Consider the following 24,498-nt stretch of genomic DNA (forward strand, 5'->3'; position numbering starts at 1 on the left):
ATAGAAGAGTATAGGCAGATCATTCCACTTCCTGGTGCAGACCCCAGCATAGCAAGAGTATAGGATGGATCTCCCCACCTCCTGGTGCAGACCCCAGCATAGCAAGGGTATAGGACGGATCTCCCCACCTCCTGGTGCAGACCCCAGCATTGCAAGAGTATAGGACGAATCTCCCCACCTCCTGGTGCAGACCCCAGCATAGCAAGGGTATAGGATGGATCTCCCCACCTCCTGGTGCAGATCCCAGCATAGCAAGAGTATAGGACGGATCTCCCCACCTCCTGGTGCAGACCCCAGCATAGCAAGGGTATAGGACGGATCTCCCCACCTCCTGGTGCAGACCCCAGCATAGCAAGGGTATAGGACGGATCTCCCCACCTCCTGGTGCAGACCCCAGCATAGCAAGAGTATAGGACGGATCTCCCCACCTCCTGTTGCAGACCTCAGCCTAGACGATCTCCCCACCTCCTGGTGCAGACCCCAGCATAGCAAGGGTAAAGGACGGATCTCCCCACTTCCTGGTGCAGACCCCAGCATAGCAAGGGTAGAGGACGGATCTCCCCACCTCCTGGTGCAGACCCCAGCATAGCAAGGGTAGAGGACGGATCTCCCCACCTCCTGGTGCAGACCCCAGCATAGCAAGGGTAGAGGATGGCTTTCAGCAAGCAGCAAACAACTGGTCCATTGCTTTCATTTCACACTGGATATAGTTTATTATCACTGGATATAGTTTATTATCACTGGATATAGTTTATTATTAGCCAATCTAGAACTTGTATGATGCCCTCTGAGAAATTCCTTTATGTTTGTCATCCACAAAACGCCTCCTTCAGTCCAGATGAGCTGCTTTCTTTGTGAGCTCAGCAGAGGCGCTTTCGTAGACTTTCCTAGGCTTCATCCAGGCTCCATTACTCCTTCATCAGAGTCCCTTTGGTGGCACTTGTCACTGGATATTGTAACTTGCCGATTTCTGTCAGAATCCTGCCCTTGTTGGACCTCGAGGACAGCTGGTATCTCAGGCCCTGACGTGGGGGCAGTGCCTGCTGTGGCTACGTAGGAATCAGTGGGTGAGTCATCTGCCAGGGTGGAGATGGACAGGTCTCACTCAGGGCTTCATAGCTAGGAAGGAGGGGGGGCAGACAGTGCCCAGTTACTGGTTCTGTGTTTGTTTCTCTCTGAGTTTTAGTTCTAGGTCCTGAATCTCTCCCAGGAACCAGAGCTTGGAACCCACTTGGGCTTGTCCTAGAAACACAATGTCTGAAAACATTCCCAAGTTCTCCACACAAACAGGATGTTAGGACATGGGAGGCGATGTGGGCAGACAAGCAAGGACCATTTCACTTTGATAAATCTGAGACTAAGATAAATGACGTTTGCAGAAAACTAAATGTTCACAGCTTCCACATCTGAGAGGATTTATATCTCCTAAAAATGAGTTAGAACAAAATAACAAGGTGGACAAGAACTTGAATTGTTGGGACCTAGAGAGATGGTTTGGAGGCTAAGGAGAGAACGCTGCTCCTGGGCCGGAGTTCAGTCCCGTTTCCCACATTGAGACGCTCCCAGCTCCAGGGAATCTGACCTGCATGCGCACACACTCTAAAATCTTTTTAAAAAGTACTTAAAATGTGATATTCATGGCTATCCTTAGGAATTCTTGAATTCTAAAAAGGATACATTCGTTTACAGATGGAAAGGGGGGAGGATAAAAGAACTCTGAGTTTTTAGAGCGCAGATGGCTGCAATTTCTTTCCTTTCTTGGCATGAACTGGAACTCTCCAGCGGTCTGTGCTCCGTTGTTCGCAGAATAGCTGCTGTTGGGAGCACAGAGGCTCTCGCACTCCGTGGTGACTGATGGTGTCTTCCCTCTGCGCAGAACTGGACTCCTTTGCCAGTCCTGTTGTGTGGCTCTTGTAGTTCTGAGGGGAAGGTTTGAACACGGTGGGTGCTTACGTATCCCCCATTTCCACGTGGAAGCATCTAGTTAATTAGAGAGTATGTTAGGGCCAGCAGACACCAGCCTAATCTGTTGGGCTTTTCCTGTGGGTGAGCCAAGTGGGTGGAGGCTGGAGGATGCTTGGGAGGAAGGAGCAGTACCCCACCTCAGGAGGCACCCCGCTCCCTTTCCTGTATAGGAACTCTGTCCTGCACTCTCAGAATCCCTGACAACTGAACAAACATGCTGAATTTTGAACAGTGGTGAGAGAAAAGTCATGGCTGGATTCCAGCAGACTCAGGAGCGTTCAGGGTTCACGGGCAGAGGCAAAGGCGTTTGGATTAGGCCTAGGAAATACACAAGCACATGAGAGCAAAGAAAGATGTTCAGTACTGATGCCCGGCTCTCTGTTCACCAGGAGCAAGAGAGTGTCCATGACAGATAGAACCGCTAGCCCTGCAAGCCACAGGCCCAGCGGCCAAACCAAATGTGTCTCCCAAAATGAGTTCCAGGGACCCGTGGTGCCCAAGCAGCTTCTACTGGCAAAGCATTGCTGGTACTTGCCAGCTTCTGGTGAATTAGGTAAGGAGAGCCTGGTGGCTTCTGGCTTTGGCTGCAGTGGGAGAACCCTGGTGTGGCTTCTTCCTGCCTTGGGCTGTCTGATTCCTGTTTAGAGGGTCTGCACCTGCAAATAAACCGTACCGTTGGCCACTTCTTCTCCCCCTTCACAAACACACAGGGGTGTTTTCCAGAAGTTTCTCTGAGGCGGGATGCTGTAATGCCCAGGTGGGGATTCAGCTGTGTCCTGTGGAACATGATGTGAAGACGGACGAAAAATGTTAAACAGCGTGGCTCGTTTTTGATTTTTCATTAAAAATTAATTATGGTAGCATATGATTGGCTTATGTTAAAATGAATTAATGAAGGACTGGAGAGATGGTTCAGCAATTAAGAGCACTGGTTGCTCTTCCAAGGGAACTCAGGTTCCCAGCACCCACATGGCAGCTCATGACTGTAACTCCAGTTCCAGAGGATCTGGAGACACAGACATGCATGCAGGCAAAACACCAGTGCATGTAAAATAAATAAAAATTTTTAATTAATGAAATGTTTTTAAATTCCTCTATTTTAATCTCAAATCTAGCAGAAGTCAAAAGAGAGAGACCCACACAGATAGGAAGTCTAGGGCTTCCTCCTTTTACTGAAAACAGATTTTATGTTAGAGTGACGTTAGGGTCACAGGAAAACTGAGTCAGGGCGGCAGTGGGAAGAAGACACGAGACAGAAAGGCTGGAGATGCCCGCAGCAGAGGCCACTCACCTCTTGCCCTGCTTGGCAGGGTCACACAGCTGCTGCTAGGCCTGGATGACCCGCCAGAGTGAGTCTGCAGGCCAAGCCTTCCTGACCCGCCCATGTAGAAGGATGATATCCCCGGGGACCCCCAGGAGGTCCCGTGTTTAACCCCTGCTGGACTCTGAAAACCATGGCCACAGCAGGGCTTGAATCACTGCTGCTCCTTACCTGAGGTCCAGGCATTCTCAGAAGGCCCCCGAATGCGTGCACCCACAGATTGGGTAGGCAGTTTTACTACATTTTCACAAGTAGGAATAAGGCATGCATGCACACATGCATACACACACACACACACACACACACATGCACACGCATATAAAATCGCTGCACTGAGGCCAGCATCAATGCAGTTCCCTCCTAAAATTCCGTTCAGAATCAGTGTCAACATTGACCTTGTCCCCACAGCTACAGTCCAAAGGGCAGGATGTGGCGATGAGCAAGAACAGATGTTGTCTGTATCCCTGAGGGACACAGACATCAGTCATGTAATCATACAGACGTGCATTTAATCTCAGGCTAGGGGGTGCTATGGAAAGGAACCTGGTGGCTGAACTTAGTCCATGTTCTGTTTAGCTTTAGGTGTTTATTTTTGATTTGGTAATACACCCACTCAAAAACTGGAAAGGATTAATAGTGATAGACTTCCTCTTACCAGCCTTTCACAAGAACCATCACAAGGCTGTAGAAGGAGCAGTGGGCTGCATTCCCATCCGGCTCCGCCAAATGTAGAAGTAACGGCAGGCTCCGTCCCACCACCCGGCTAGCTTTACACCCAAAATAACAACACACAAATTGTATTCATTTAAACACTACCTGGCCGATTAGCTCTAGCCCCTTACTGGCTAATTCTCACATCTTGGTTAACCCATTTCTAATAATCTGTGTAGCACCACAAGGTGGTGGCTTACTAAGAAGATTCTAACCTACGTCCATCTTGGGCTGGAGCTTCATTGCGTCTGCCTCACTTCCCTTCTTCCCAGCATTCTTTGCATTCTTTTCTGTCTTCTCCACCCACCTATGTTCTGACCTATCAGGCCAAGCAGTTTCTTTATTAATTAACCAATGAAAGTAACACATAAACAGATGACCCTTCTCCATCATTTCCCCTTTTTCTGTTTAAACAAAAAAGAAAGGCTTTAACTTTTTTTTTTTTTTTTTTTTTTTTTTTTTTTTTTTTTTGGTTTTTCGAGACAGGGTTTCTCTGCAGCTTTTTTAGAGCCTGTCCTGGACCTAGCTCTTGTAGACCAGGCTGGCCTCGAACTCACAGAGATCCGCCTGCCTCTGCCTCCCGAGTGCTGGGATTAAAGGCGTGCGCCACCACCGCCCGGCTACGAAAGGCTTTAACTTTAACATAGTAAAATTACATATAGCAAAACAGTTATCAAGCAAGAATTACAGTTACAATATTTATATCTACTTTATCTTTTATCATAATTAAGGAAAACTATAACCATTCTTCAACTCCATCAAAGACTCCAGAGGATATAATATTACCTAAGCAAACAAGAAGTAAGCAACTTCCAAAACTCTAGAAATGACAGAGACATCTCGCTGCCTAGACAGTCACCCAAAGTTCCTCTGAACTGTTAGGGCATCCATCTTCAGCCTTCAGGCCTATAGTATCCAGAAGACTTTTCCATGAAGCAGGAAATTTCAAAGACAGTTCAGTCAGTATCTGCTGTGTCCTGCAGACTGTCTCGTAGACACTTTCATGAATCAGGAACCCCCAAAGATCATCTTACCTTTAGGCAAGTTCAGCAGTCCTCTCTCCGAGGGTTCTCTGTGAACAGTTTATTCAACAGTCTAGGCAAGAGCAGTTTCTTGCCCAAATGGCTATCAAACTCCATAAGGAGCCTCTTCGATGCCCATCTTCCTCTTGAACTAACTGGTGCTACCAGGAGCAGACGTGTCTCATTGTCATGAAAAGCCCTAAGTTATTAAAACATTAAATGCCATATTCTGTAGTCTTTGAAAGATATGAAGAATGCCTGTCTAACTGAAATAGATCTCTATATTTCTAGAAAATCTAACTAACATGACTACAAGCTTGACTATTATCGATGATTATCCATTAACAACATATATTTCCTAATTATACATTACATTTTTAAATGAACTACACAATCACAATACCTTAATCAAGATCAGAAATACATATACATATAACAAAATAGACCTTAAAATCCATACTAATGCAAATTATTCATATCTATATCATATCCCCCTTTAAATGTAAAAGAACATTTATAAACAATATTTGGGAATATGGGCGCAGTTAGTTCTCTCCAAACTCCTTCCTGCTGTATGGGGGCGCTGTTATTTAGGTCTTTCATGGTATAACCTGTCTGCTAGGTTCATCTCAGTTGGCAGTTGAATGAAGTAATTTTCTGAAGGTGTTCACAGTGACCTTTCAGGAGGGCATGGTCTATCATACCATATTGGGATAGAAGCAATTCACAGGGTCTCATCCTCCATGAAAACAAAAGAAGATCCTCTTTTCCAAGGCATCATAACTTTAGATCCAAATTCTGAAGTCATAACCTTATGATATCCATTCTGGTCTAGCTTGGTAGCCCGTATAATGAAATGTCTCTCTGTACTTAGCTTCTTCACAGTCAAAAATTTTAAAGAAAACACAATAAAATACATAATCCAGACCCTCTGTGAATTTTCCATTTTTTTTTTGTTTTGTTTTGTTTTTTGTTTTTCGAGACAGGGTTTCCCTTTCTAGATGAATTTTCCATTTTTACGTGGCTTATTTTTCTTTATTTCTTTTAATCTATAACTATCTGTACTCTGTCTCTTTAAACACTTTACCCTTTTCAAGGCATTAATTTTATTCTCTATATTCTTTTTTTTCTCTCTCCCAAGCCTACGTACACTCATCCAACATTGTGACCCATTTAAAGGTCTTCTATGTCTGAATCTGTCCTATTGTGAATCTGTAATTTTTTACTGTCCAGGAGCACTTTTGATTTGCGCCTTTAAATCGCTAAGCGCTTAAGAATCTAAGCTGTGACATGCCTAGGTCAAAAACAGGTACTGCGGGCTTGCCACGCCCAGTCCAACATGGCAGAACCGCTTGTGACTGAATCAGTTGCAGCTTCTGAGCTGCAGAGCAGTGGGCTGCTCTGGATGTTGGCTCCACCTCTCTCCAATTTCAAAATGGAGGACGTACCATTTTCTGCTAGGATTAAAGGCATGTACCACCACTGCCCAACTTGCATTGAAGACATTTTTATCAGAGCTAGGAGAAGCCAGAACTGAACCACAGTAGCTGAACAATAGTAGCCCTGGAAATATCCTGGTGTGCCGCTTAGAGGAGAAAACGGTTAATGGGATCTTAGTTTGGGGGGGACGTGATTTGACTTGGTGCTGTCCTGGTGCTGTGGGTGACTGACAGGTGCCCTGGCGACTCCTCAGCCACATCTGTTTCCCGGTCTGGGGGTGGGCGTCTAGACAGGATGCTAGCGCTGTCCAGCACGCTCCGACTCTGGTGAGGCTTCCCTTGTATTGTTGCAGGAGGAAAGGGGGAGAGGGGGCTCTCTGGACCCTCTCTAGGAGGGCACTAACCTCACATATGGGGACTTCATCCTCTCAAATGCCGCACCTCCAGATACCATCAGTGAGTTTCTCCACAGAGGACTCCTGGGGAGGCATACGCATCTACTCGACTGCAATGGTGGATGGAGGAGAGAGGTGGAAAGTGAGAGGCTGAGATGGGCAGCGAGAAGTGTGAGACTCTCCTGGGCGGCCTTAGCTCCTCTCTGAGTCTCTCGGTCTCGGGAGCACAGTCTCACTGCTTGCTTACCATGCATTTAACGCCTGGGTGGATGTGCTCTGCGCAGCTTCTGGCCCAACCGACCGTACTGTTTGGTGTTCTGTAAAAGGCAAATGGACGAAGAGCTATTGTGTCGTGTAGTCGTGATATTGCTCGTTGCTGTGGCCAGATACCCGAAGAAACAACTCAAGAGAGAAAGACTTTATTTGGTCTGAGGTTTGAGGAGGTGGTAGTTAGTCTGAAGTATTTGGCTCCCATAATCCTATAGGGAGTGGCACTATTAGGAGGTGTGGCTTTGCCAGAACGGGTATGGCCTTGTTGGGGGAAGTTGTCACTGTGGGGGCGGGCGTTGAGGTTTCCTATGCTCAGGATACTGTCCAGCAAGTCAGTCGACTTCCTGTTGCCTGAAAATGTAGCACTCTCAGCTCCAGCACCACGTCTGTCTGCATGCCGCTGTGTTCCCCTTGATGATCATAACGGACTGAACTCTGAAACTGTAAGCGAGCTACCTCAACTAAATGTTTTCTTTATAAGAGTTGCCATGCTCAGGGCTGGAGAGATGGCTCAGCGGTTAAGAGCATTGCCTGCTCATCCAAAGGTCCTGAGTTCAATTCCCAGCAACCACATGGTGGCTCACAACCATCTGTAATGAGGTCTGTAATGAGGTCTGGTGCCCTCTTCTGGCCTGCAGGCATACACACAGACAGAACATTGTATACATAATAAATAAATAAATATTTTTTTTTTAAAAAAAAAAGAGTTACCATGCTCATGGTGTCTCTTCACAGGAATAAAAAAGCCTAAGACAAGGGATACAGCAAATCACGACAGGCGAGGCCCAGCAGCGGGGAGGCATGGCTACAGTGGTGGGAGCCTGAGGTGGCCTGCTCACATCTCCACGGATTTGAAAGCAGAGAAGGGAAATCCAAGCTCAGTTGGCTTTCTCCTTTTTATCTGGCCCAGGGCCGCAATCTAATGTGATGGTGCTACCCACGTTCAGTGTGTCCTTCTCTCTCAGCCAATCCCCTTGCAAAGGCCTTCAAGGTGATTATCAGTCCAGTCAAGAGGGGCCAACCACAGCCTAGCTAACAGCCATCTGCACCCTCACAAGTGCCCCCTTGTGGCAGGAAGTTGTTAGAATCCTGCATAATGAATATAGTGATTGCTAGTTATGACCCACAGGGTGGCTGCTATCATTTGGGTTGTTATCTTACACTGAAGTGCTCTGCCTCTCTGACTCCCCAGAATGTCCCAATCTGAGGAACAAGGAGCTGTCCCCTGTGCCTTCATCCGCCAGAATTCTGGCAACTCCATTTCCTTGGACTTTGAGCCCGACACAGACTACCAGTTTGTGGAGCAGCTGGAAGAACGCTACAAATGTGCCTTCTGCCGCTCGGTGCTGCACAACCCCCACCAGACAGGTTGTGGACACCGCTTCTGCCAGCACTGTATCCTGTCTCTGAGGTGAGTGTGCAGGGCCTGCAGCTCTAACCGCAGCTGACCAGACAGCTGGAGGTGTTCCTGGCGTCTGAGCTTGCTGTGGCCAACAGGGCTGTAATTGAGGTTAGGGGAGTTGTTGTGGCTTGAGAGATGCTCTCCCAGACTCCTGGCCGAGAACCAAAGTGTAATCCTCTGCTTGCCACACCTCCATGGACATTCACCCTGCACCTCTCCTGCAGACTGTCGTTGTCTATAAGAGACCAGACTGCCATAGGGCCGTCCACCGCTAAGGCAGCTGGAAAGCCCGCAGTAACATCACTCCATCAAAATGTAATTAGCTCAGGAAGGGTATGTTTAGGCTCACAGCTTGGTGGGGGGGCGTTCATGATTGGCAGGCACATTGCTTTGGAAATGAAGCAGGCACATCGTGGCGGGATAACATACTGGAGTCAAACCAGCTACTTCCATCATCCAGGAAGGAAGAGAGGGAGAGGAAGGCACATTGTCCCTCTGTCCCCTTCATGGGCACACCCTTATGAGCCCCCACTAGGCTCCACCTTTCCAGGGCCAGCAGGGCTGTAATTGAGGTTAGGGGAGTTGTTGTGGCTTGAGAGATGCTCTCCCAGGCTCCTGGGAACAGAACCCATAGAGGGTTATTGGAAGGGCTTTCACGCTGCAGTCTGGGCCATCCCACAGTGTCTGCTTGCATGTGGAAGGGCTGAGAACCTGGCAGGTGCTTAGTCCACCAGGCTGGATGCCACAGCACCCCTAGACAGACTCAGAAGGCCTGGAGGGTTCCTGAAGAGCCGCTGGTCTCCAGTACACCTTGGAAGCTGAAGAAGCTGGGAGTTGAAGCCTTTGAAGGACAGTAGCAGTGGTGAGAGCTGCAGAACAGAGCAGGAAGAAATGACAGCTGGCGCTCGGTGTTGCTTTCCCTGGGATGCTTCACATCTGGGCGGGAAGGTGCTGCCCTCACTAAGGGAAGGGCTTCCTCTCTCAGGGAATCTTTCCTGGAAAGAATTGCCCTAGATGTGGGTCTCTTTGGTGATTCCAGAGCTAAGGCATCCCAACAACACCACCCTAGGCAGGAAGGTGCTGCCCTCTCCAAGGGAAGGGCTTCCCCTCTCAGGGAATCTTTCCTGGAAAGAATCTGCCCAGATGTGGGTCTCTTCAGTGATTCCAGAGCTAAGGCATCCCAACAACACCACCCTAGGCAGGAAGGTGCTGCCCTCTCCAAGGGAAGGGCTTCCCCTCTCAGGGAATCTTTCCTGGAAAGAATCTTCCCAGATGCCGGTCTCTTCGGTGATTCCAGAGCTAAGGCATTCCAACAGCACAGCCCAGGGACCACGCCATTATTTAACACATGGGGCTGGGGAGACCCTCAACATCAAACCATAGCAACCTGGGTCATGCCACTTGTTGACAGCCATGAGAGGCATGGAAGCAGGCTTTGAGGACTCTGTAGATGTGCCCGCCATACTTCGCCAGGGCTAGAGAGAACGTCCTCACCCCCTTCACGGGTCTACACTCTTAGCACCTGTTTGTCTACACTGCTTTGCTCGACTCTGCTTCAGGTTCTGAAGGTGCAGAACCACAGGCAGTGTGGGTCTGCTGTCTGATGTCTAGTGTGTCCCCACCTAAGAAGGCAGGCTATAGTACAGCATGCTGGACAGGGATGGGGCCATCAACACCATCTGGGGGGCTTGTGTTTGGTGGCATGCTGCCGGTAGGTAGGCGTTGTTCAGGAATGCTGTAAGACTGTGATGTTGCTGAAGCAAGGTGCAAGGCTGTCCCTGGGAAGAGTGCTCAGCTTGTGCCAATACAGAGATGGGGCACTCAGGGCTAATGGGGGGCTCGGTGCCTGGATGGTCTCGGAAGAACGTGTGAAGATTAAACACTTACCTTCACCTCATCTACGCTTTCCCCGTCAGAGAGCTGAACGCGGTGCCCATCTGCCCTGTGGACAAGGAGGTCATCAAGCCCCAGGAGGTGAGTAGGGCACTGATTTGGCTTGGGTGTTGGAGATGGCACCAGCGTTCAGGGTTGACATCCAGGTTGGAACAGGACAGTATGTGGGGACCCAGCTCATTGCCCACAGTCCTCCTCTGTGGGTCAGGTTACACCCTCCTCCTATATGTTTGGAGCATGAGTGGGTTTTACTGACCACACCACACCCAGGTCCAGCCACACCAAGCTGCTGGGAAAGGTAGAACATGTTTTCTGGGGTTCACCTCCCCTCTGGCTAATTCCTAGGATACAATGTTATATACTGTTTGGTTTAGCAACAACTTTATGAATGTAGTTCATATATCATGGAGTTTACCTTTCAAATGTCTGGTTCGACGGGTCTTCACATTTTCAGAGTCATATAGCCATTGTGATGTGTAATGACCCTTGGGAAGAAATCCCACATCCACCATCCCTCACCTTCCCACACCTCTCTAGCCCACGAAAACCACAATCTAGTTTCTGCCGTGACTTAGCTGCACTCGTGGATGTTTCACATAAGTGGAATCCTGCCCTTTCTGTCTGAGCTCCTCCTCTCAACGGCTGTCCAGGGTTCATCCACGTGGCTGGCTGTGTTAGCTCTTCCGAGCTCCTCCACTCAACGGCTGTCCAGGGTTCATCCACGTGGCTGGCTGTGTTAGCTCTTCCGAGCTCCTTCTCTCAGTGGGTGTCCAGGGTTCATCCACGTGGCTGGCTGTGTTAGCTCTTCCGAGCTCCTCCACTCAGCGGGTGTCCAGGGTTCATCCACGTGGCTGGCTGTGTTAGCTCTTCCGAGCTCCTTATTTCAGTGGGTGTCCAGGGTTCATCCACGTGGCTGGCTGTGTTAGCTCTTCCGAGCTCCTCCACTCAGCGGGTGTCCAGGGTTCATCCACGTGGCTGGCTGTGTTAGCTCTTCCGAGCTCCTTATTTCAGTGGGTGTCCAGGGTTCATCCACGTGGCTGGCTGTGTTAGCTCTTCCGAGCTCCTCCTCTCAACAGGTGTCCAGGGTTCATCCGCGTGGCTGGTTGTGTTAGCTCTTCGCTCTTCTTACTGTTGTGTACCAGTCTGTTGTACAGCTGTGCTACATGTGGTTTCTCTGCCAGCAGCTAGTGGACATTTGTGTTGTGCCTGCCTTTTGGACAGCTATGAATAATAACGCTGTTGTGAATATTCATGTACAAAGCTTAATTTTTTAAAATATGGGACTTGGGAGATAGATGATTCCATGGTTAAGGCTGGCTGCTCTTCCAGAACAATGAGTTCAGTTCCCAGCACCCATGGGGTGACTCACAACCAACTGTCCCAGGGGATCCAGTGCCTTGCATTGCGCATGGCACACAGACATGCATGCAGGCACACACAGGCATGTGCGCGCGCACACACATGTATGAGGAGTATAGATATAGATATAGATATAGATATAGATATAGATATAGATATAGATATAGATATAGATATAGATATAGATACATCTACCCCAGCACTCCAAGGAAAGTTGCTATCTAATATAGGAGCTGAGGTGTGGTTTGTGTAGGCTCCTGTTCATCAAGCTAGCTGGGTCTCAGTGTCCAGGACTGGAGGAAAGATACAGTTCATATACTTGACTATATCCATGACCCTAAAGGTTACTTTAAGAAGCTAACATTGCTGTTACATGCTGGCTTCATAAAGTGCACAACTCAGATATTCAATTCTACGTGTGCCTGAGAGTGGAACTCCTGAGTAATGTGTCAACACTTGTTGTTGTTGTTGTTGTTTTTAATTATTTATCTATTTATTTTGGGGTGTTTGTTGTTGGGGGGGGTTGTTGCTGTTGTTGTTTTGGTGTTTTGAGACAGGGTTTCTCTGTGTAGCCCGGACTGTCCTGGAACTTACTGTGTAGACCAGGTTGGCCTTGGACTCAGCGATCTGGCTGCCTTTGCCTCCTGAGTGCTGGGGTTAAAGGCGTGTATCACCACCACATACCTGGGTTAACATGTCAACAACTGCTAGTCTGTTTTGCAAAACAGTTGCCCCTTTTGTACCTTCCTTACACAGCACAGGCTGGTTCTAGGTAGCAAATCCTTTCAGCTGCATCTTCCCAATGGATGTGAAGCCTTATTTACCCAGGGTTTAGGTCACTTTCATTGATGACTGGTGACATTGTCATCTTAGCTGCCCAGCTGTGTGTCTTCTCTATTGGAATGCCTCTCAAGATTGTGTGTGTGTGTGTGTGTGTGTGTGTGTGTCTATGTAGTACCCATGGAGGCCAGAAGAGGGCATTAGATCCCCTGAAGCTGGAGTTAAAGGTGGTTGTGAGCCATCAGATGCAAGTGCTGGGAAATGAACTTGGTTCCTCTGCAAGAACAACAATTGTTTTTTACCCCAAGCCATCCCGCCAGCCCCACCTTTGCCCATTCTAACTGGATTTTTTTTCTCTAATTGTTGAATTATTACAAGTTCTTTGTTGTATTCTAGATACCAGGTTTTTGTTATCAGGTCTGCCAGTATTTTTCTCTTATCACGTGATTTATTCTCACTTTGTTGGTGGTGTCTTTTGAAGCAGATGGTTTTCTGTTTGTTGAACTTTAGTTCATCTGTTTTATTTGTGGGTTCTGCTGTTGTCTTAGTTTGCTTCGCTATTGCCATGGTAAATGCCATGATCAAGACCAACTTGAGGAAGAAGTTGGCTTCACCTTACCCTTCCAGGTTACAAACCATCATCTAGAGAAGTTGGGGCAGGACCCCAAGGCAGGAACTGAATCAGAGGCCTTAGAGCCGAGCTACTTTCTGGCTTGCTCCCCACGGCTTACTTAGCCTGCTTTCTTATACAACTCGGGATCACTTGCCCAGGGGTGACACAGCTCACGGTGAGCTGGGTCCTCGCACATCAATCATCAGTCAAGAAAATGACGCACATGCTTGCCTACAGACAAGCCTGGTGGAGGCTCCCTCTTCTGGGCGACCTTAACCAGCTTGATTGCCCCTTGTCAGTTTGACACAGATACATCACTATTAAACCACAACAGTTCCCTTCTTTTTTGTCCCCAAGATTACGTTAATACTGATAACAGACAAATTAACATCTCTTTAAAGTACCCAGTCTCTTAACTGTGGTCTCCTAGCCAGGCAGTGGTGGCGCATGCCTTTAATCCCAGCACTTGGGAGGCAGAGGCAGGCGGATCTCTGAGTTCAAAGCCAGCCTGGCCTCAAGCGCAAGGACTACACAGAGAAACCCTGTCTTGAAAAATAAAGCAAAACAAAACAAATAAAACCTGTGGGCTCCTGTTTTTTTTTAAAAAAAAAAAAAAGTTAAATATTTCTTATTCCAAGAAGGAAAGCCAGGAAGCAGTTATAGTCAGATCAAAGCATAACCGAATTTCAACAGTATAAAAGATTCAGCGTCTGACATCAGGACTCATCGTTTTCTGTGCTAGGGAGGACTTGGGCAGTGGTGCTTCTCTGGCTCTGCTGTCCACGACCCGCAGCTTGTCCAAGAGGCCCAGGAACCTGCCATTGCCCTTGGTCATCTCCCCAGGGTCCTGGCATCTCCAGTGTGCTAGCGTCTCCTCTGCAACTGAGACCGACGCCTCCAGCCCTCTCTTCAGAGATGCTCTCAACCCCATCAGTCCTGCAGCTCTTGGGCCGCAAAAACCAGGGAACAACACTGCCTCCTGGCTGCTTCCCCTGGTTTCTCAGCTGCCTTTCTTACACAGTCCAGGCCCGGCTGCACAGGGGTGGCAATGCCCACAGTGGGCTGGGCCTTCCATCAACTGACAATTAAGAAAATGGCTCACAGACATGGCCACACGCCTCTCTAACCTGGGCAGTTCTCAAGTTAAGATTCCCCCTTTCCAGGTGACTCTTCTTTGTGTCAAGTTGAAAAAAAAAACCAACACAATTGTTGTTGTCTATTGTCCTTTTGGTTTTGTTTGTTTCTTGTCCTTTTGCTGTGCCAAAGAAACCCTCTTCTAACTCAGGGTCATGGAGATTTTCTCCCTGAAAATGTCTCTTTAGTGCCATTTTCTTTTCTTTCTGTGTTTCAGGAACTCAAACTCTGCCTCCTCCTGAAGTTTTTCCTGAGCAGCTGGTCTGATTCACCAGCCTCTTCCCAGTAATGGCCTTCCAGAGGGCCAAGTACTCGTGTGTGTGTGTGTATGTGTGTGTGTGTCTGTGTGTATGTGTGTCTGTGTGTTGTGTGTCTCCCATTAGGACAGGGCAGGGACAGGCATGCTATGACCTTGGGGCAAGTTCTGCCAGTTTTGCCTCTGAGCTAAGAGAATGGCTTTCACATTCTTAACATTCATGAAAAAAGAGACACAAAATTATGCTATTTTTGCAACCTCTTGTGAGTCTTAAACTATTTTAAAATAACTTATTTTGAAAAAAACAAGGGGGCTGGAGTGACAGTCCAGCTGTTAAGAGCACCTGCTGCTCTTGCAGAGGACCGCGATTTGGTTCCCAGCACCCACATGGCACAACAGGTCCCAAGGGTCTGTAACTCCAGTTCCAGGGGCTCGAACACCCTCTTCTGGCCTCATGCACACGGCGCTTACAAACTCACGCAGGCACATACATGTATACAAATAAATAAGTCATCTCAAAACTCCAAATCAAAGCATCCTGTTCTGTAGCACGTGGAAATTACACGCTATTTGACTTTGGTGTCCATACGTGTTTTATTGTAGCACAGCTGTGTCTACCTGTGTGAGTTCTGTAGAGATCAGAGTTGAGGCAGAGGCAGGGGAATCTGTGAGTTCCAGGCCAGCCCGGTCTACAGAGCAAGTTCAGGGATGGCTGCCACGTGGCCTGCCCAGCTCACAGTATTTACCCTCTGACCTTGTAGAGGAAGCGTACCTATACACAGTTTGTGCCGAAATAACCAGCCAGCACGGCTTCAGGGGCACTGACACGCCAGAATGGGAAACAGCACTCTACCCTTGGCCTCAGCCCTCCTTTTGACTGTGTGGGGTCGAGCTCACCCTGTGCTTCCCCTGGCTGCAGCCTGTGGTGTTGAGCACTGAGTTATATGACTCCCTAGGAGTGCGTGTCTGAGGCAGCCTTGACTTTCAATATGGTCTTGTGACATTTCCGTTTCAGCCACTGCCTGGAACTTTCCGTCTGCTTCTGAGGCAGATTTGAAGGCTAATCTCACCATAGCTTTCTTTGTGCCGCTGTGGCGTATTGGACGGTGTGAGGGAGACTGACCGCGTCTGTATTTCAGGTGTACTGGACGGTGTGAGGGAGACTGACCGTTTCTGTATTTCAGGTGTACTGGACGGTGTGAGGGAGACTGACCATTTCTGTATTTCAGGTGTACTGGACGGTGTGAGGGAGACTGACTGTGTCTGTATTTCAGGTGTACTGGACGGTGTGAGGGAGACTGACCACATCTGTATTTCAGGTGTACTGGACGGTGTGAGGGAGACTGACCACATCTGTATTTCAGGTGTACTGGACGGTATGAGGGAGACTGACCGCGTCTGTATTTCAGGTGTACTAGATGGTGTAAGACTAACTGCATCTGCGTTTCAGGTGTTCAGAGACAACTGCTGCAAGAGGGAGGTCCTCAATTTACAGGTCTACTGCAGAAACGCCCCAGGGTGTGACGCCAGGATCATTCTGGGAAGGTTCCAGGTCAGTATCACTTGTGACCAGTGTTGTCTATGCCTCCTTCTAGTGACTTAGCCTTTGTGTGATGGGACCTGGTTGGACACTGTAAAGGGCTCCCTGAGTTTCTCTCATACTGTCCCCAGTCTAGCAGTACCATGAGCACCAAGAGTGAAGGTGTAACCAGAGCATGAAGAGAGCCCACATTACGCGATTGTTGAGCCAAGAAGAAGGTGCGGGATGCAGCAGGCTAAAAGAACACTCCCAGCACTTGGGAGGCAGAAGCAGGTGGATCTCTGTGAGCTCAAGACTAGCCTGGTCTACAGAGCAAGTTCTAGGACAGCCAGGGCTACACAGAGAAAGCCTGTCTCAGAGAGAGAGAGAGAGAGAGAGAGAGAGAGAGAGAGAGAGAGAGAGAGAGAGAGAGAAATAAAAGAAATAAAGCCCATCCCGCAGAGCTGCATAACTGTGGAGCAGGCATGACCCTTCTTCCCTCCAAGCACTGACTGCCACTTGGTGCTGTGGGCTGTGCACTCTGGTCTGCTGCGTGTGACCCATGCAGAGCACTGGGTCAGGTCACACAGGATGTGCGCTACAAGTCAGGCATGGGTGGAGATGTGAACAGAGGCGTCAGGGAGGTGCAGGTACAGGGACGTGGAGTCCCGTAAGATACAGTTTCGTCCAGCTGGGGAAGGCACAGCCCATATCAGGCTTAATCAACCCGGTGTCAGGTGACTCAGCCGCCTCCTGCTTCCAGGGAATTGCTTGGCAGCTGCTGAGATTTTCCCCTCATACCCACACAGTCTGTAACATGCATGTCAGGTGACTCAGCCCTTTATTAAGCCTCCAGAAACTCACTCACACACACCCTCTCTCACATACGCATGTGTGCGCATGCAGGCACGTGCACACACAGACGCACACCCTGGGCACTGGGATGATAAATATGGAGATGATTTCCTCGTCACCCTGGAGGAGCTCACAGAACTGTATTGTTTTCTCGGCAACTGTCTGTTGCGGCTCACTCTGAACGACAAGTCCTAGACGGGGCCTCTTGTCCAGCTGTGTTGTCACCAAGCCAGAAGAACAAATGGGGCTTGCACACACAACAGACAGCTGGAGAGAGCACAGCTCAGGCTGTGAGGATCGGGATCTGCATTCTTCCCGTTTGCCGAGCTCTCTCACTCCCGCCTCCAGCTGCTTGTATGGTGAGGTGGAGGGTCTCCCCTGTCTGAGTGAATGTTAACGGTTCAGGTGAGGCAGGGGACTATCCGCAAGTTAGTCTGGGTTTTCAGTTTGCTTACTACAAAAGGCAAAAGAAAACAACTTTAATCTCATGCTGAGAAAGAAAAAACTACCCCGTTGCTTTCCCTTGGGAACAGGCGGCCAACTGTTCCTGTGAAGACCTAATAGTAGGCACTGGGGAGGTGGCTCAGCGGTTAAGAGCATCAGCTCTTCCAGAGGACCCTTGTTCAACACCCAGCACCCACATGGTGGCTCACCACCATCTGTAACTCCAGTCCCAGGGGATCTCATGCCCTCTTCTGATCTCCTTGGGCATCAGGCACCCAGATGGAACACAGACAAAATACCCATACACATTAAGTAAATAAGTAAATAAAAATTTGAAAAGAGTCAGCAGTAAAATGACTCAGACTTTGCAGGCTTGGCATCCGCGCAGTTCCTCAGCCCCTCCACTGAGAGCCTGACCAGAGGGTAGGCAGGATGGTTCATCAGGAAAAGCTGCCAGCTTCAGCCTAATGACCCGAGTTCAGCTCCTGGACCTGCATGAAGGAGACAAACTTTCCCCCGTTGTTACTGACCTCCATACACACCACCATGCCACCTGCACCCCACCCTTCACAAATAAATAAATGTAATTAAGTTTTTATTTTCTTCCATATATATATATATATATATATATATATATATATATATATATATATCGTCTCACTGTGTACCTCTGACTAACCTGGAACTCCCAATGGAAACCAGGCTTCTTGGCCTCAGAAACCCACCTACCTTTGCCCACTTAGTCCGAAGGTTAAAGGTGTGGCCCCACCATACCTGACACCTCAGCCATAGAGCTGGAGAGTAAATGCAGGCTCCGCATGGCTCCCACTTCCTCCTCCCTCACCCTTCAGAGCAAACCAGCCATAGCGGTATTGAATGCAACAGCGCAGAAAAAGAGGTGGTTACGGAGTCGACAGGCAGTGGGGCCACATCTGGCCTGTGGGCTCCAGTGGGTCGCCGTGTGAAGGTGTCACGTGGAGAGATGGCTTCTCGTTCCTCAGCAGCGTCATAGTAACCGGCAGTGGTGGGGTGGTTCTCGGGGTCTTGCGTGACAAGTGCTGAATGAACGCCCTCAATTCACTAGTACCCGAATTAAGAACATTCCAGATTAGATAACTAAACAAAGCCTGACCATCCTTCTCCTGCCCAGGATTCTGTCTTCTCTCTCCTTGTGTCTCCCCCATTGTTAGTCTGTACCCCCTTCTATAGTCGGCATGCCCCCTTCTTTCCTACCGGTCTCCCCCACTGTTCTAGTCCATCCCCCACTTCTGTGGAGTCAGCATGGTCCCTCTCTCCCTCCCTCCCCCTCCTTCCCCCTCCCTCTCTCTCTCCTCCCTCTCTCCCTTCCTCTCTCCCGCCCTTCTGATTGTCCTTCCGATTGGTGGCTGGGAAAAAACACAACAGAAACGGAAACACCACAAAGACCTGCCACACTCGCTGGAAAGGCTGGGAGAACACGCACAACCTGACACCTTCATACAGGAGCAGGCCACTGGACTCTCTAAACGGGTTTCATGTTATTGCCCCCGCAAGCCCTCCCAGACCCCACCCCACTCAATCTTTATCCCTCTCCTAGTTCCCAACAAGCCAGACTAGTTTTCAGTGCCAGCCGGAGCAGCCTCTCTGCCCTTGTCCTAGGCAGTGGGTCACCATGACAGCTGGGGAGAGGCCAGCCCGACTAGCACTTGGCTCTCAGCCCAGCTGTGCCCTGCACTGGCCCTGCCTCTGAGGCTGCTGCTGCTGTTGCAGGACCATCTTCAGCACTGCTCCTTCCAAGCCGTGCCCTGCCCTAATGAGAGGTGCCGGGAAGCCATGCTCCGGAAAGATCTGAAGGAGCACCTGAGCGCATACTGCCGGTTCCGAGAGGAAAAGTGCCTTTACTGTAAAAGGGGCGTGGTGGTCACCAACCTGCAGGTGAGAGCTCACAGGAGACTTGAAAGTCCATTCTTTACCTATCTGGACTGAGGAGAGGATTTACCTGACTGGGGATGCGGCTCCGCTGATAGGGTGTTTGGCTAACATTCAGAACGTCCTGGATTTGATCTTGAGCATGGTGTAAACCAGGCCTGGTGGCTCAAACCTCTCATCCCAGCACTTGGAGCCAGGAGGATGAGCAGTTCTTCCTTGGCTTCTTAGCGTTAAGGCCAGTCTGAGCAGCATAAACAAGACCCTATCTCTAAAAAGAAGTGGTCTTGTATCTGGGACTGGAGCTGGAGCTCAGGCGGTAGCATGCTTGCCTAACATTCATAAGGTCATAGGTTTGACCCCCACCCCCAAACCAGGTGGCACATGCCTATGCTCTTGGAGCTCTGGTGTGGGAAGTCCTGAAAGTAGAGGCGGAAGATCTGAAGGATGGCTCATCCTTGGCCGCGCAGATAGGTGGTTTTCAAACGGGGAAGAGAGAAGGGAGTGGCTGGAGATTCCGCAGAGAAGGCTACACCTTTTACTTGGTGGGACTCTACACATTTATCGTGGGTGAAGACAGCATTGGGTCCCCTGCTGCAAATACGGGAGGTGAGATGCAGGGCCTGGGTCACGGGGAAGTGATGGTAATGTCTGCTCTCTGGATTCTGCTATTTGGCCGGAGCAGCAGGACAGCAACTTAGAGACCACAGGTGCTTTTAGGAGTGCGGAGGAGCCTCGCTGGTTGATCCTCAGGCTGCCTTTTCTGAGCCACAAACCTTCTGATTTTTTAGATGCTCAAAATTTTTCATTTTTTAGTTGAATTAATTTATATCAAGAAAGCAAACATCTTTAAACTTTTTTTGGAAACTGAGCTATAATTTCCTGTGGAGAGCAAGCCATATGATGCGTCTCTCCATGGAGAGCAAGCCACGTGATATGTCTCTCCAGAGGCACGCGTATGAATACCTTGAGGTAAGAGATCTTGGCTTTGTTTCCCACGCACTGTTTCAGGATCATGAGGAAAACATGTGTCCTGCGTACCCAGTGTCTTGTCCCAACAAGTGTCTGAGGACTATTCCGAGAACTGAGGTGAGTCAACAGCCCTCCCTGGAGAGTGTAGGGGAAATGGTTAGCAACCCTTGTGGTATGGGTTTGGTGAGAACCATAGCCAAAGGCCTGAGGGCTGCATGATTCTGGTGATGACTCTACTCCTGTCTTCTGGGGCCATCCCTGGCACACCCTTCTGTTTGCATCCTAGTTCTGCACACACACACCCCAGAGTTCCTCCTTCTGTCCCTCACTTCCTCCCCAGTAACCCCTGGTTCCCTACTTATACCCAACAGTTGAAGAATCCATGTGTTTCCATAGCATAGGCTGTCCCATTTTGCAGGTGAATGAACACCTTACTGTGTGTCCTGAGGCCGAACAAGACTGTCCCTTCAAGTACTATGGCTGCACTGTCAAGGTAAGGTGTGGGTCACTTTCATCTCTACGGCTCTAAGTCATGGGGAGTTCAGTTGATTCTTTAACTCCATCCAAGATACGGAAGGGCAGAAGGACATTAGAACCTCAGGACTACAGTAGAGTTAGCGCTCTCCAAAGAAACAGAACTCCTACACGCATATGTGCATATGTATATGTCATGCTCATGTGTCTGATCATGTAGATGTGTAGGGAGACTCGTTCTGCTGCTGTGGGATTCATGGGCCCCACACCCGCAAGTCCCCTACACACATACATATTTGCATATATAGGTTCTGTTCCTGTATGGGGGAATTGCTAAAATAAAGTGATTATCAATCATGTTTTGAAATAATTTTTAATATTTTTAAACACCTTTAAAATAATTATTCAATAAGTTGCATAAAAAATTAAAGAGAACACAGTTTGACCTCTGCTTCGGACCTTTTGGCAGGTTCCATTCAATCAGAATATATATAGAAATATCATGCTGAGTATAACCCATATACTAATTACCACACTTTTATTTTTAACATAAGCACATTATTTTAGTTTTAAAAATACTTGAGTAGTTGGTAGAGCACATGGGGAGCATGCTACTTGGTCCCTACACCACCGGCAGCTTGTATATCATTAGGAGCCTTTAAATAGATCGTGAGAACTGGTGGTTGTGCTGGCTGCGGAAGGGTCAGGGTTTACCTTTCCGGGTGCTATGGCAGCATTGCTTCTAGTACTGAAAAGACTTTACAGTCAGGCTCTGCCTCCCACTGGGCTGTGTTCTAGTGCTAACCTCAGTGTCAAGAGCCAGGGTGGGTAGGGGAGTTGTTCTCTGGAACGTTCCTTGGAGCATCCAGCTACCAAGGGGCCAGCCAGCCACTGAAGGGAAGCTTTGGGTGGATGTTCGCCTAGAAACATATGGGAATATGGACCTTTGCTTGTATTAGCAGTAGACCCTGTCAGCCAATGAACAATGTAACAGTCAGGGGAGATGTAACCATTCCTTCTCTCAGATGTGTGACTCCGAGAGCAACACATTTGCGCAAGCTGGAAGCTGGAATTAAGAACCAGCTGCAAGCTCACTGCTTGCAGGGCAGCTTGGAAATGCACTCTGGAGAAGGGGACCTAGCCCAGGCTATGCATGAGGATAGCTGAGCGGCGACCACACCTGCGGCAAGGCAGGAAGAAAGTCAGCAGGAGAGTTTTGATAGCAGCATGATTCTTTGTCTTGTAAACTTGTTTGGTTCTGGATGCTGAAGAATTCTAAAGCTGGGAAAGGACCCAGTGGAGTCATTTTTCCTGCATCTTTGTAGGGGGAAAAAAGTGCATGGGAAACTAAGTCGGCAAAGTTTCTGAGGTTCTGTGTTAACCTGTCGCCCGCCTCTTTTGGGGAGCTTCTTAATAACTAGACTCACTTTTGCTTCGTATTGAAGGGCAAGAGGGGGACCTTGCAGGAGCATGAGCAGGCAGCCCTACGGGACCACATGCTTCTGGTTTTAGAGAAGAACTTCCAACTAGAGCAGCAGGTGAGTCTTGGGTCCGCATGGGAAGGGGCAGGGAAATGCTGACACTTAGCTACCCTGTTTTTCATACTCTCTCTGGTTCCATGTAAGCCAATTAAAGGTGCATGCTTTTCTGCTACTGGCCAGATACACCCTTGATGTAACAGAACCTTTGAGCTGGAAGGTGCCTTTGAGTTCTTTGGGTTCATCGTCTCCTGCAGATGAACTAAGAGCAAAGAAGCCTGAAGTTAGTCACCTGTAAGTGGCTGGATCTCAAGCCAGCACTCTCGGTGGCTTACCGTACACTCCACAGCCTATCCACTCCACCGTGGGTCCGCACACCCTTCATCCTTAGGGAGCTCCTACTAGCTGTTTGCTATTTTTCCATTAAATCCATCTGAGCATTACAGTAGCCGATGGTCTAAGGACTGTGGGCTTTGGGAATTCTGGTGTAGAGCTGAGCTGCCTTAGAGAAACTTTGTAACCTGATAAACATAGACTAACTTCATACATACTCTGACCATAGCTGTAAAAGCCTGTCAGGGTTCCTGGAGCGTCCATAGTATCTACAAAGGCTAGCGCTAAGGAGCAGTTGCTATAGAAGTTAATTATGTTACAGGACTATTTTGGAAGACTTTTCAGGCCCACTATCAAAAGAGGAGTTTACCACTGCAGATTGTTCTGTGATGTCCAATTCCACACCACAGTGGGTATGGGCTTTTCAGGGTCACAGCCAGGAGAAAATTAGGAATCCTGACTCAGCAGGAACTGGTCACAGGCCTGCTGCCGGGGGACTCTGGGTTCTTAATGTTCTTCCTATGCATCTTTCCATTGATTGAATAGACAGTAGATGCAAGGTATAGGGTTCGCTGATAGGGATACTGAGGCATGGAAGACAGCTTCCCCATGAAGAACCGTGGAGATATGAACTGATAGGTGGTGGGGCCTTCTGGAACACAATAATACTGTGTTGGATACAGAAGCTGCAGCAAGGCACTCTGGGATAACTGTGGAAGGCTTCACAGGGTACCTTCATTTGTCTTATTTTGAATTGTGTGTGTGGCGAGTGTGGGCATGAGCGCAGGTGTGTGAGGAGGCAGAAGAGGGGGTCAGGTCTCCTGCAGAAGACGCAGCGGTGAGCTGCCCAGTGTGGGTTCTAGAAGCTGACCCTGGATCCTCCGCAAAAGCAGTCTGTACATGTTCTTAAGGACCGAGCCATCTCTGCAGCTCCCCAGGCTGACACTGAAGGGAGACCGCAGGAGGAGGGTGTGTGCCCAGACAGGCTGGCATAAGGGATGCTGTAGTTTAAGGAAGTGGAGTGTGCAGGAGAAGGGCGTGTGCCCAGACAGGCTGGCATAAGGGATGCTGTAGTTTAAGGAAGTGGAGTGTGCAGGAGAAGGGCGTGTGCCCAGACAGGCTGGCATAAGGGATGCTGTAGTTTAAGGAAGTGGAGTGTGCAGGAGAAGGGCGTGTGCCCAGACAGGCTGGCATAAAGGATGCTGTAGTTTAAGGAAGTGGAGTGTGCAGGAGAAGGGCGTGTGCCCAGACAGGCTGGCATAAAGGATGCTGTAGTTTAAGGAAGTGGAGTGTGCAGGAGAAGGGCGTGTGCCCAGACAGGCTGGCATAAAGGATGCTGTAGTTTAAGGAAGTGGAGTGTGCAGGAGGAGGGCGTGTGCCCAGACAGGCTGGCATAAAGGATGCTGTAGTTTAAGGAAGTGGAGTGTGCAGGAGGAGGGCGTGTGCCCAGACAGGCTGACATAAAGGATGCTGTAGTTTAAGGAAGTGGAATGTGCAGGAGGAGGGCGTGTGCCCAGACAAGCTGGCATAAAGGATGCTGTAGTTTAAGGAAACAGAGTGGCAGGGTGCCTGAATTCCCAAGTGTGAGTCGGGAATGTCCGGGGACTGATAGGCTGAATCAAGACAGCAGTGACCTTCTCTGTAAAGCTGGACTGTAGCACGACTAATAAAATCTAGAGACAGATACTGCGGTTCAAGCTAAAGGATCAGAGAAGCAAAGCAGCCAGCCCCTAGAGAGCTCTTACCTCTATGAAATCTTCAGACTGAAAAAGAGTGAGCTCCTCTCTCATCTTGCCTTATATTTCTCTCTAATGCTGGGATTAAAGGTGTGCACCACCATCAACCGGCCTCTATGGCTAACTAGTGTGGCTGCTGGGATAAAGGTGTGTACCACTGCCTGGCCTGTATGGCTTGACTAGTGTGGTTAGCTTTGCACTCTGATCTTCAGGCAAGCTTTA

At 49.0% G+C, this 24,498-nt stretch overlaps 1 protein-coding gene across 1 annotated transcript in view; it reads left to right on the forward strand.

Moving 5' to 3' along the window:
- Nucleotides 1–24,498, forward strand: part of Traf5 (TNF receptor associated factor 5) — a 50,644-nt gene that overhangs the window by 19,501 nt on the left and 6,645 nt on the right. Inside the window, exons 2-8 of the mRNA XM_038349691.1 lie at nt 8,316–8,534; nt 10,442–10,499; nt 16,011–16,112; nt 19,128–19,292; nt 20,295–20,372; nt 20,674–20,748; nt 22,175–22,267. Of these exons, the coding sequence (XP_038205619.1) occupies nt 8,316–8,534; nt 10,442–10,499; nt 16,011–16,112; nt 19,128–19,292; nt 20,295–20,372; nt 20,674–20,748; nt 22,175–22,267 (790 nt within the window). The remainder of the gene's footprint in view (nt 1–8,315; nt 8,535–10,441; nt 10,500–16,010; nt 16,113–19,127; nt 19,293–20,294; nt 20,373–20,673; nt 20,749–22,174; nt 22,268–24,498) is intronic.

This window comes from Arvicola amphibius, chromosome 12, assembly GCF_903992535.2.
Source record: "Arvicola amphibius chromosome 12, mArvAmp1.2, whole genome shotgun sequence".
NCBI lineage: Eukaryota > Metazoa > Chordata > Mammalia > Rodentia > Cricetidae > Arvicola > Arvicola amphibius.